General features: G+C 48.3%; 1 protein-coding gene across 21 annotated transcripts; it reads left to right on the forward strand.

The window, feature by feature from the left end:
- The first annotated feature begins 94 nt into the window (after positions 1-94).
- Positions 95-10,541, forward strand: LOC148652468 (flavin-containing monooxygenase 5-like). Of its 21 annotated transcripts, none has more exons than XR_015925333.1 (11): positions 95-345; positions 788-934; positions 3,971-4,159; positions 4,887-5,052; positions 5,265-5,407; positions 6,594-6,793; positions 7,356-7,711; positions 8,244-8,316; positions 9,132-10,139; positions 10,172-10,205; positions 10,255-10,541. XR_015925333.1 is itself a non-coding variant. In XM_088599211.1 (9 exons), exons 2-9 carry the CDS (start codon positions 803-805, stop codon positions 9,553-9,555), a joined length of 1,683 nt encoding a protein of 560 aa, XP_088455337.1. In that variant the 5' UTR covers positions 95-345; positions 788-802; the 3' UTR covers positions 9,556-10,541. The 21 variants fall into 21 exon arrangements, 2 of the variants coding, with proteins under 2 accessions (XP_088455337.1, XP_088455338.1); XR_015925337.1 differs by lacking the exon at positions 10,172-10,205 and having other exon boundaries at positions 9,132-10,105; positions 10,138-10,171; XR_015925339.1 differs by having other exon boundaries at positions 9,132-10,105.
- The last annotated feature ends 2,765 nt before the right edge of the window (positions 10,542-13,306 follow it).

Below are 13,306 nucleotides of genomic sequence, written 5' to 3' on the forward strand. Positions count from 1 at the left end.
TGAAAGGCTGTCTGCAACTGCTAAGCGGACGGTCGTGACCGCACTAGGAGACGGGTCGTGTTCGCCTTTTTCCAATCGGTAGATGGCGCTGGGTTTTCACAAAGGTCACAACAGGGTTAAACCGGTGAGGAGGGGCCAGGGGAGACGGAGGCTCTCTGGCCTGTGCAGAGGCTCAGGGGGTAAAAGAACAACTCACAGACACTGCAGAACGCCAGGGGGCAAAGTGCGAATTGCATCAGCTCACCACGGGACCTTGCCCACCTCTGGCTCCTGGGCTCACTCGGACCGGAGCGCGCGCTGTCGGCGCCAGGGAGCCCCTCTACAGCTGGCCAGTTAGAAACCCAGGTGAGCAGCTCTTTTTTACTGTTGCTCCCGGCGACGGTCTTGCAGATTGCTGGTATGGCCCTCTCTGGGTTTGGGGTTTTTCTCAGATGTTTGTGCTAAAAATGCTCAGCTCACAATCCTTTTCTTTCTTCAGAACTTTTCTCTGCAAAGACTTTCCAGAATAACGACCCTGGACTTTACCCAGTAATAAAGTGGGTAACTCAACCAACGGAAGACTCCCAGTTACAGACGCCCTCGCTTGACTGAATGTCAGAAAGGGCTTTATTGTACATCACGTCAATAGAAATACGTTAATACTGCCAGACAACCTCGGTCCTGTGCTCTGACCCCCATCTCCTTGAATATCTTTCACGCCTCTCTCTTTTTATCTCCCTCCCACCCCTCTGTCTACCTCCGCCCTCGACCTGCGTCGGTGTCTTCCTGCTCTCCCGCGTCGGCCCAGCCCGCTGCAGACGGCATGGTGCGGCGCGTCGCAGTGATCGGAGCCGGGCCCTCGGGCCTGGTGTCCATCAAGAGCTGCCTGGAGGAGGGGCTGGAGCCCGTCTGTTTCGAGAGCAGCGACGCCATCGGGGGCATGTGGCGGTTCAAGGCAAGAGCCGGCTTCGCTCGCGGGTGTTCCGCCAAATGAGCAAGTCCGTATGGAGCTTTTCACGGATTCTGGCTGTGCAGGGGGAGAAAAGCCGTCTTTTCTCCGATGGACACAGCATTACACACGGAAGAGATTTCTTTGCACTTCATTCGTTGATGCACATTAGAAAAGTAGCATTTTGAGCTTAAATCGTGTAAAATGAAATGTAAATCGTGTAAAATTTTGCAACAGGCAATTGAAAGACTTATAGAGACTGTGAAGATCTTTTATAGTGATTCATGAGTGAATATAATATATACAGTGGTGTGGAAAAGTAAGTACACCCCATGGAAAGGCTTGTCTTTTTTTACATTTGTGGACAAAAGGATATTTGATCATTGTTTCAACAGTACTGATAGATAAAGTTGATCTAAGTTTAAAAAATAACATTGAAAAATCACATTTTGCACTCATTTGTACTATTTAAATCAACAGAAATGCAGTTTCCTTATGCAGAAAAAGTTAGTACATCCCTACCTTTACCATTGCACCTAAAATTAGAATCAGGTGCACCAAAACAGGTGCAAATGATTAGAACATCATTAGAGAGTAATTTGGAGGGCACTGCCTCATATTAACACCACAAACCTGTGGTCTGATTTGGTCTAAGCAATTGAGGTGTGTGGCTACATCATGCCAAGATCAAAAGAGCTCTCTGAGGCCCTCGGAAGAAAGACTGTTGATGTGTATGAGTCTGGGAAGGGTTTTAAAGCCATTTCCACGCAATTTGTAGTCAATCACTCCACTGTCCGAAAGATCATCTACAGTTGGAGAAAAAATCAAACCACTGGCAATTACTCCAAGCCGGGTCGTCCCACCAAATTCAGCCCAAAGCTGACTGAAAGATGCTGCAGGAAGTCTCCAAGAACCCCAGGATAACATCCAGGGATTTACAGGCAAGTCTTGCCTCAGTCAGTGTCAAAGTGCATGAGTCAACCATCTGAAAGAGACTGCACAACTTTGCCCTACGTGCAGGGTCAGGAAGGAAGAAGCCTCTGCCCTCAAAAAAGAATATAGATGCACGACTGAAGTCTGCCAGACAACACCTGGGTGAAGATCAGGACTATTGGAACAATGTGCTCTGGACGGCTGAGACAAAGGGAGAGCTGTTTGGCCACAACGCCAGGGCCTGGCCAGCTTGCCCATCATAAAGTCAACCGTGAATTCCCTATTGTACCAGAGAGTACTTCAGGAAAATGTGAGGCCATTTGTCAAAAAGCTGAAGCTAAACTGTAAATGGACCTTGCAACAAGACAATGACCCAAACACTCCAGCAAATCCACAGAAGAATGGCTCAGAAAGACGAAATGGAGGTTTATGGAATGGCCAAATCAAAGCCCAGATCTTAACCCATCGAAATGCTGTTGGGGGACTTGAAACAGGCAGTACATGCAAGTAAGCCCTCTAACATCACACAGTGGAAGGAACTCTATAAGGAGGAATGGGAAAAACGTTCTCCAAGTAGATGTAGGAGACTGATAGACAATTACAAGAAACGCTTACAAGAAGTGATTTCTGCAAAAGGCGGCAACACCAGCTATTGAAGCTAGGGGGTTTACTTACTTTTTCACAGCACTGTGTATACATATGCTTAGGGCACTGATTTCTGCCTTGTCAGAGGGACCTGGACTTTATGGTGCTGGGGTTACAGTAAGGTGCTTACCGTCAGACCCAGTGGCCCCAGGTTCGATTCCCAGCTGGGGCTAGCCTGTCTCCTTTCAAGACTTTCTGTTTACAGTTCTGCCTGTGTGATGCCTGATTTTGTAATTCCAGTTCAAAAAACCAAAATAGTATTTTTTCCTGCTTAAATTTCAAATCGAGAAGAGGCTTTTCAGCCCGTTTTGCTCATTGGGTAGTTAGTAGGTATTTAATCAGAGGATTTCATCTACTGCAGCTGTTTTTGAAAGAAGCCAGGGTATTGACTTCTATACCATGGCTGGGTAGCTTGTTCCCCACTCCTACAACCCTTTAGGTAAAAAAGTACCTCCGTTTTCAGTTTAAATAGTAGATCTCACTTGTGTTCTCTGCTCAGTGTTTGCTGTTGATTCTGGAGAAGCCTACTGTGTTGACCTTAATGTCAGTGTCGGTGACCTTAATGATCTTTTAATACTGTACTTGAGCTGGTTCCCTCAGAGCTGTCTCTGCTGGAGAATAAACAGACTCAGTTCATTTAGCCTGTCAGTGCGGGACATTCTTTTAAGCCCAGAAATGTGTCTAGCTGTTCTTTTCTGGACAGTTCCCAGCACAGCAGTATCATTTTGTGAAGTTGATAGACTTTCTGCACAATATTAAAAAAAAAGGTCTTACTCGTTTTAGAATATTGTGTGTCCTCATGCTCTGTTTGCCTTTTTTATTGCTTCCACACTTTGTCTACCAGAGGTAAGTGATGTCAGCATGGACTCTCATTCATCTGTCAGGTGTGAGCCCAGTAATTCATTTTTGTTTCTAGGTCTATGTGCATTTCATTAGTTTCGGTGTCATCTGTGAACAAAAATCTATCACTAACTTTCGCACAAGAGGTGTTTTGCACTAGATGTAGTAGAAGTACATAAAAAGTCTTAGAAATTGTGTAGTATCTGTATTGCTCTTAAATTCATACTCAGTTTAAGGTTGTTGGTCTGTTTAAAAGTGCTCTGTAAAATCTGGTAACATACAGTACAAGCAGACCCAAGAAATACATTGGACTGCCAAGTTACAAGCCGATGTCCCCTGTTAATGTCCCCTGTCGCCACTAGGTGGCGCACAACCCCCCCCCTAGTTTGCAGTGTGGCAGGTATGGGTGATGTTGGAGTCCTCAGGTGTATTGTTCTTCAAGTGAGAGACTCCCTCTGGTCCCATTTGCGTACTTCTTCGAAGTCCCTTGCTCCAGAGCGCGTGGTTTTCACACTGGAGTGCTTGCAAAGAGACCACAGATGTCTTAAAGTGCCCTGCGCGCGCCAGGCCTCTCTCTCTCTAGCTCAGCCTCGCTCACGACTGCTCTCGCTCCCTTCTTGGCAGGAGAAGCCCGAGCCCGGCAGGGCCAGTATCTACCGCTCCCTCGTCGTCAACACCTCGAAGGAGATGATGTGCTTCAGCGATTTCCCCTTCCCCGCCCACTTCCCCAACTACATGCAGAGCTCGCGCCTGTTGGAGTACTACTGCCTGTACGCCGAGCACTTCCAGCTGCTCCCTCACATCCGCTTCCAGGTGACTCCGGTGTCCCGGCCCGCGCTCCGCCCTGGGTCTCAGGGTCTCAGGGTCTCATCGCGGTGCTGCCGATGGTTTGCTCTGCAGAATGCTGCACCATCTAATTGCCAGCAGAGATATCACACAAAATGCAAAATGAAGGATTCGACTCTGACTGCATACAACGCTATCATATTTTTACACGAATTTAGCACAGGTACTTAAGTGAATAGACATCTTACAACAGTGAAAACGTTTCACTCTGGGTCAGTAATTGCAAGTAGTCCCATGTTCATTCCTCCCTTATAATGCACTTAAGCATTATAGCTTCTACAATGTGGCACTAAAGAGCACAAAAACATTTACAAACGAGAGGCCATCCACTGGTTCTTCTGGCCTGTTTACTGGTTAGTAGCTGATTGATCCAAGGATGTGTCTGTAGAGAAGCTGGAATATCAGCTTCAACAACATGGAAGAGCTTGTTCCACTCCCCCACAGCTCTTTGGGTAAATAAGTGTCTGCTGTTCTCAGTTTTTAATGCTCTTTCGTGTAGTTTCCATTTATGTCCTCTGTTGATGCTGAATGTGTCTGCTTGGTTGACTTTGTCAGTGCCTTTAGGGATCTGAAAAAACCCATATCGGGTCCCCTCACAATTTTACAAAGCAGTTTATTCAGCATGTCAGTTCTTCTCCCCAGGAATGTGTGTAAGTAACAGTATGTGCGCTGTGTGATTCCCTGTGGCTGTCAGACCACCGTGCTCAGTGTGAAGCAGCGCCCGGATTTCTCTCGCTCCGGCCAGTGGGAGGTGCTGACGGTGGACAGAGAGGGACAGGAGGAGAGCTTCGTCTTCGATGGGGTGCTGGTCTGCACGGGACACTATACTCAGCCAGCTCTGCCCCTCGGAGACTTTCCAGGTAGGCGCAGTCTTCCCACCGTCCCCTGCAGCTTGCCGATGATATGACCTGAGGAGGAAAGAGCTCGGCTGGGTAGTTATCTGCCGAACAGGAGAGGCAAGGCAGGAAACCCGAATCCAGAAACTAGCTGAGGGTACCCGGCGCTTCTTAATGCTCTTTAAACGGCCCGAAACCAATGACCCTGTTCTTCTCACTCCATGGGTCAACGCTAGGCATCGCGACGTTTGAGGGACAGCACTTTCATGGCTGGGAGTACAAGGATCCGGATAAATTCCGTGGGAAAAGGGTCATGGTGGTGGGGATTGGAAATTCTGGAGGGGACATCGCTGTGGAGATGAGCAGAGTGGCTGAACAGGTGTGTACAGTTCCATGCAGTCTCAAACCCTCCCTGAAACTAAAGTTGAAGGCGCAGAAAGGTGACACTGCAGAGCTGTGTGCTGCAACCTGCCTTCCGCAGTCCTTCAGAGACCAGCACCCGTACAAATTTACATTATTGCTTCGACTAGAGAATGGAATTGTCTGACACACTGCACGGGGACAGTATGGTGTCTGACACACTGCACGGGGACAGTATGGTGTCTGACACACTGCACGGGGACAGTATGGTGTCTGACACACTGCACGGGGACAGTATGGTGTCTGACACACACTGCACGGGGACACTATGATGTCTGACGCACACTGCGCAGGACAGTATGGTGTGTGCACTGCACGGGCACAGTCTGGTGTCTGACAAACACTGTGCACAGGGACAGTCTGGTGTCTGACACTGCACCGGCACAGTCTGGTGTCTGACACACACTGTGCACGGGGACAGTGTGGTGTCTGACACTGTGCACGGGGACAGTGTGGTGTCTGACACACTGTGCACGGGGACAGTGTGGTGTCTGACACACTGTGCACGGGGACAGTGTGGTGTCTGACACACTGTGCACGGGGACAGTGTGGTGTCTGACACACTGTGCACGGGGACAGTGTGGTGTCTGACACACTGTGCACGGGGACAGTGTGGTGTCTGACACACTGTGCACGGGCACAGTCTGGTGTCTGACACACACTGTGCACGGGGACACACACTGCACAGGGACAGTCTGGTGTCTGACACACTGCACGGGGACAGTCTGGTGTCTGACACACTGCACGGGGACAGTCTGGTGTCTGAAACACTGCACGGGGACAGTATGGTGTCTGAAACACTGCACGGGGACAGTATGGTGTCTGACACACTGTACACGGGGACAGTCTGGTGTCTGACACACTGCACGGGGACAGTCTGGTGTCTGAAACACTGCACGGGGACAGTATGGTGTCTGACACACTGCACGGGGACAGTATGCTATCTGACACACACTGTACACGGGGACAGTCTGGTGTCTGAAACACTGCACGGGGACAGTACGGTGTCTGACACACTGTGCACGGGGACAGTATGCTATCTGACACACACTGTACACGGGACAGTCTGGTGTCTGATGCACACTGTCCATGGGGACAGAACTCCTGATGTTTCTAAAGTATTACATTGCAATGTTCTCTCACAGACGTTCCTGAGCACCCGTAAGGGGGCCTGGGTCATGAGCCGTGCTTCGGACAGAGGGATGCCCCTGGACATGACGAAGATCTCACGGATCGTTGGCTTCCTGACAGAATGGCTGCCTGCCTGTCTGGTGAACTGGCTCTGGGAGAGAACGCTGAACCAGAAATATGACCACAGCGTGTATGGGCTCCAGTCACAACAGAGGTATTGAGCTCACCTGAGAGTCTGCGCATCCCCTGCAGCTACCAGAATGTGTTCCCTGTAGATAACGTGTTTATTTGGTATTATTGTTTTGTTCATAAACAATTACAGTATCACATGTACAGTATATAGCAAGGTGGATAGCAGGCCCTTTCCTTTGCTTAATGGTTTTATTATAGCCAGAGTAAATCAGAAATTCTTCTTAATTCTTACAGTGCATCTTGACATTCATGACAAGTGATTACTCTGTAGGAAGCTGAAAGAACAGGAATCTGTAAAGGCAATTAAAGAAAGAAGAAAGAAAATGTAATTCTAGTTAAGAAATGTAGCTGTTTCCCAAATCTTGTATCAGCTGTGCATGTGTAAGTCACTTTGGACAAGAGTGTCAGCCAAATGAAATAACGATATTAAAGTATGAGGTAATGATATTAAAAGAGCGATGAGTTAACAATGTTAAAGTAATGATGTCTGTGATCGCAGCTTTAGACTGACTGTTTCTGTCTCAGCTGTGCCCTGTGATTTGAACTGCAAAGAACCCGTTTGCAAGCCACTGCCTCTCCTGCAGGGTTTTAAAACAGAGGCCGCTGATCAATGACGACCTGCCCTGTCGGATCCTCCTGGGGGCGCTCGTCATGAAGCCCCACGTGCGCGAGTTCAGGGGCTCCAGCGTGGTGTTTGAGGACGGGACGGTGGAGGACGGGATCGACGCTGTGGTCTTCTGCACGGGCTACAAGTACAGCTTCCCCTTCCTGCCCGCCTCCCTCTTCACCCCGCCTGGGCAGCGGCTGGCCCTGTACAAGCACCTCTTCCCTCCCGCCCTCCAGCCGCCCACCCTGGCCGTGGTGGGCCTCTTCCAGGCCAGCGGGCCCATCATGCCCATCGCAGAAATGCAGGTGCGCTGGGCGACACGAGTCATCGCAGGTAAGGGTCTCCCTCCTCACCCCCGAGCCCCGCTCTCGACTGGAGGCCCCCCTCCTGCTAGTCTACCGCATGTCAATGCGCAAGAGACAGCGACACACTGTGCTAAGGTGCGGGCAGCTCTGATTGCTAACAAAGGAGGCAGTTTGATAAGGGAAAGTCCGAAACTGCAGAACATTTTTCCTGCTGCGTGCTTCAGGGTCGGAACAGTCTCACACAAAGCAGTTTTTATGAAACCCCCAGAGGTTACTCTGAGCGATCATCTGCTGTTGCTTTATAAAGAGAGCAGAAGGGGAGTGTCCACATAGTAACTCATCAGGAGACTCTGAAGGAGTTCAAATGAGCAGAATCGTCCTGCGCCCAGAGGGGAAAGAACACAGTGAAATCTCTGTGGCAGAGTCCTCTTGGATCGATTTTAGCATCGCCTTGAGCCCTTCCAGTTGTAGCCATTCCTCGTACTCTCAAGTGAAGCTTTAAGTGGTAAGTGATTTACAGATTTGCCATCTCTGAGAATGTTTGTTCTGTCGTGACTTAGGGCTAAACAAGCTGCCCACAGAGGAGACGATGCTGAAGGACATCGAATGTGAAACAAAGAGGATGGAGAGGAGGTAAACTGCACACAACCAGAGGACAGCACGTCTGGTAGCTTGACTGTGCATGAGCACTGTACATCCCTCATCACTTCTGTAGTGCAGGTATAGAAGTGGCTGAACAGGCATTCATGGGCCCCTACACTGTCTGTAACATCTTTCAGGACCTAGCATTAAAACCCCTCCAATGGACATATTTTAAAGATTTTACCACCTTTTAATTTAGTATTCCTGTACTGTACATTTCCTTTACCCTCTCAAACTGGCATCACCTGTCACTGCCTTGTACCGGCATGAGTGGGGTGTAAAGCCAGCCTATGCAGCCTCTGAAACAGCTCACTGTCAGGTTTCATGAGTTTCTTCACACAGAGCACAAACAGCCCTGCCCCGGTGCCAGGCAGAGAGGCCATGTGACTCCCTGATAACTCCGTGAGCTCACTGCTGCCCAGCCAATCAGAGAGCTGCCTGAGAAGCCAATAGAAGCCCAGCAGACTTTGGACCGTCCCTAGCAGTGCCTGGACAGTTGTCTGCCCCCCAGTTCAGACACGCTCAGACTAGTGACCCCTGGGCTGCAGAGCCCAGCCTCTCCCTGCTGAGCAGCTCAGGGGCCCCTTACATTCTTCACACAAGCTGCTTTTGTGAAATTCTAAAAAAAAAAAAGTCAATTAAAAAAAAATCTGAGGAAATGGAAGATTTTAAAAAAGCCATTTAAGTTTTGTGCACAGCAACAATAATGTTTAAAGGAGAAATTTGAGTGTTAGAGCTCAGACTTCTCCTGCTCTAGGTTCCCACAGCTGTGTGAGCTGGGTGACCAGCTGTCTCTCCCTGTACAGGTACACTGCGAAACTGGCCCCCCTCCAGGTGGACTACATCCCCTACCTGGACAGCCTGGCCGCGCAGATCGGGGCGCGGCCCAGCCTGATGGGGCTGCTGCTGCGGGACCCCCGCCTGGGGCTGAGCGTGCTGCTGGGCCCCTGCACCCCGTACCAGTACCGGCTGTCTGGGCCGGGCCAGTGGGCCGGGGCTCGCAGCGCCATCCTCACGCAGTGGGAGCGAGTGGAAGAGCCGCTGAGGACGCGCCGGGCCCCACACCGGCCCCGGGGCCCCGGCCTGGTGCTGGCGCTCAAGGTGTCGGCCGCTGCCCTGCTGCTCTCTGCCGCCGTCGTCTACATCCCCGGGGACCCCCCTGCCCTCCTGCGGGACCCCCCTGCCCTCCTGCGCCGTCTCTGTGTGCTGCCTGGAGCCTGGACACTGTGAGGCTGGGCTGTCGGAGTCCCGTCTTGTTAACACGTATTAACTCATCAACCTCTGCTGGGATAAACGAAAACAAAACTCACAAAAAAATCACAGCGCTGGTGCAGAGTGTTTGACTGTGTAACTTTCTTTCTACTATATAGCACACATTTTCCATCCGTGTGGCTCTGAGGCGTGTCCTCTGTACTGGACCAGGTGTTTGTGTGAGGTGTGTCCTCTGTACTGGACCGAGTGTGTGTGAGGTGTGTCCTCTGTACTGGACCGGGTGTGTGTGAAGTGTGTCCTCTGTACTGGACCGGGTGTGTGTGTGAGGCGTGTCCTCTGTACTGGACCGGGTGTGTGTGTGAGGCGTGTCCTCTGTACTGGACCGAGTGTGTGTGTGAAGTGTGTCCTCTGTACTGGACCGGGTGTGTGTGTGAAGTGTGTCCTCTGTACTGGACCGGGTGTGTGTGTGAGGCGTGTCCTCTGTACTGGACCGGGTGTGTGTGTGAGGCGTGTCCTCTGTACTGGACCAGGTGTGTGTGTGAGGTGTGTCCTCTGTACTGGACCGAGTGTGTGTGAAGTGTGTCCTCTGTACTGGACCAGGTGTGTGTGAGGTGTGTCCTCTGTACTGGACCAGGTGTGTGTGAGGTGTGTCCTCTGTACTGGACCAGGTATGTGTGTGAGGTGTGTCCTCTGTACTGGACCAGGTGTGTGTGTGAGGTGTGTAATCTGTGTGACCCCAACCAGAGGTATAAGATTTACATCACATGGGATTTAAGGTGGCTAATGTTGTGGTCATCTTGATTCAATTGCACACAAACGAATGAAACTTTTAATTGAGTGGTGCCTCCATGTCAAACGGTAGTTCTACCAGTGATCACAAAATCACTGGTCAGGTTTGTGTAGCACGTTTAACCTGTACTGTGCAGTAGACTCAATGTACAATAAATCTACTTAGGTTTGAACTTTCCCAAATAAAACAAATTACATAGCCATTAGAAAGACAACACTATTTAGTAAGTGCACTCAGTCTATTAAAAAGAAAGTCGTTGGTGCTTGTTGAGGGGAACAATTATAAAAGTCCAAGGTTTCACAAACTGATTTTCTTCAAAGAAACGCAGAGTAATGTTAATGTCTTGAAAGCAGTTTCTAAAGACCCAGACTCATCCGCGGTGATAAAGTGGAACATATTGAGTCACAGTCCTTATGCTCCAAAAAAACCCACAGCACTCCCGGCAAAAACAGTATATTCTGTCCTGTGCCAAACTGTCTTCAGCTGTAAGTAAACAGGTTTACTCACAACCTGGCGAGCAGGAAAACTTCCTGCTGAAACTCTCCTCTGAGCCCCACAGATCCAGTTTTTTGGATCCTCCTCTCTGTACATGATGTTCTCCACACCCATTGTCAACAGGTCCACCTCAATACTCCAGTACAGCAACATTTTACGTATTATATTGCAATAAAATGACAATCCTCTTCAACATTATATCCACTTTTTCTCAAGTGCTAAGACACTTTGAATGCAACTGTGGATCATGGCAGTAAAACCTTATCCAAACGAGCAAAGCAGGAACACGTTCCGTAAGATCTAATTATTTATCATTGTTTAGACACAGATATCAAATGCCAAGCACCTCTTGTGCGAAACAGTAAAAAATAATGCTCTACAGATGACAAAAATAAATTAGAAATATCTCCTCAAACAAAACTCAGTCATTTGCCCCCAATTAATAACCACTCTCACGTGGGTGACACCCTATTACACACATGCAAATAATCGTTCCCTAATTGTTAACTAACCACTCAGTTCATAATCACGTATAAAAGAGGTTGGAGACAGATGGTCAAAGAGGAGGAAGAAAGGTATCTCAGGCCCAGATAGAGCTGGTCAAAGGAGTAGAAGAAGACCTGCGTGAAGCTGGCCAAAGGATGCAGCCTGGTTTCACTCGTTCAGCTGTGGCATAAACTCTTAGAATATTCAGACTTGAGAATACTGTAGGTAAGAGATCATATATTACTTCAGTTTTGCAGGAATATGTTACTGTATGAAATGAATGGAGTTCTCTTTCTCATCCTTTTTGGCTGGCAGAAATGTATTGTTCCCCATAAAAGAACTGACAGAAAACCACTCTCTGATGGCCGAGACAAAGTTTGCAGTGCTGAACAGGATGCTGCTGCTGTTGAAATGCTGCTTGCAACTATTGTCGTATATTGGCAGGAAATCCAGGCTGCTATGTTTGCAGACAATATTGCCTTTTTGAATGTCAGTAGTGTCAGTACTGCAACAATTGACCAGGTGTTGAAACAACACGACTTCAGAGTGAAGCAGCTCTGCAGGAGGCCTTTGAAAGAAGCAGTGACAGAGTGATGGAGTGGAGGTACCAGTATGTACAGGTAAAGTGGCATCATAGTTCTGTTTTGCCTTACGTAGAGTCACTGTATTTAATTGACGCTTTATGGTGAATTCTTAACCATATTTCACTTATTGCCCCCTTGGAGGATAATGCAAGTGGAATTGAATGCGTTGCCACAGGTGTTTGTATACAGTATGTGAAGCTCCGTTCAATATGTGAGGAGGTGTGGGAGAAACGTTATTGGTTATGGGGCTACAGTTAAGGTGCCAGGTCAAAGAGGTGAGAATATATGTATGTGTCCGGCTGTCAAGAGATGCTGGGCTTGTTCACATCATCACAATTGGGCCTTACAACACAACGCCTCCGATTGTGTTTTTTGATGTTCTGTATGTAAAAGTTGGTGAACTTGGAGAGGGACTGGGTATGCACACCTGACAGTGCCTGTTTAACCCTTTACTGTGCAAGAAACTAAACGGACAATTAATCGACTTAGTTTTTTTCACATTTGAACTTAAACACGAGTATAAACCATATATTTTACATAGTAAAATTTCACAAATAGAACAAAATACATACTCATTAGAAAAACGGTACTATTAAATGAGTGCACTGTTTTTAAAACAAAAGAAAACAAAATCGTTGTCAAGCTTATGAGGCCTCAAACTTTCTTTCTTCAAAGAAACGCAGTGTTATATTAACATCATGAAAGTCAGATTTCAACGCGAGTTTCCAGACTCATCCGTGGTGATAAAGTGGAATATATTGAGTCACTGTCCTTGTGTTCCAAAAAAACAAGCCCTCAACGCTCCCGGCAAAAACAGTATGTTCTGTCATGTGCCCAGCTGTTTTCAGCTGTAAGAGACAGATTTACTCACAACCTCAGACAAGCAGGAAGACTTCACTGAGCCCCACAGATCGTGTTGTTTTAGATATCTCCTCCCTGTACACGATGTTCTCCACACCATTCGTCAACAGGTCCATCTCAATCCTACAGTACAGCAACACTCTGTTTTCATCAAACAAGGTTCACCTTCAACATTAATTAATACCTCACTACAGGGAGTTGTGTACTACATTGTTTTACAGCAGGGTGGCTGAGTGTATCTCTTGGATCAGGCCGGGAACTGGGTTTGTAAGGCCCTGCTGGTGCCGTTTCCTCCTCTCAGCCTCAGCCGCTCTGCAGATCAATGAAGGACAGACACTGGACGAAAGAGAAAACCCTTTCAGACATGAAAACATCCCCAACCTGTATGAGTCACCTGTTTTTTAATAAAACTCAAACATTAAAATTGCACCTCCTATATTGTTTGTGCAATTACATTGCCAGCTTCTTGTCTTAGAAAAAAACAAACACAAGGACTGCCAGTCAGAAAGGCCCGTCTGGAAACTGACATATTGCTAATAAACATAGTGCTCTG

This window comes from Lepisosteus platostomus, chromosome 11 (assembly GCF_059453375.1).
Source record: "Lepisosteus platostomus isolate fLepPlt1 chromosome 11, fLepPlt1.hap1, whole genome shotgun sequence".
Taxonomy (NCBI): Eukaryota; Metazoa; Chordata; class Actinopteri; order Semionotiformes; family Lepisosteidae; genus Lepisosteus; species Lepisosteus platostomus.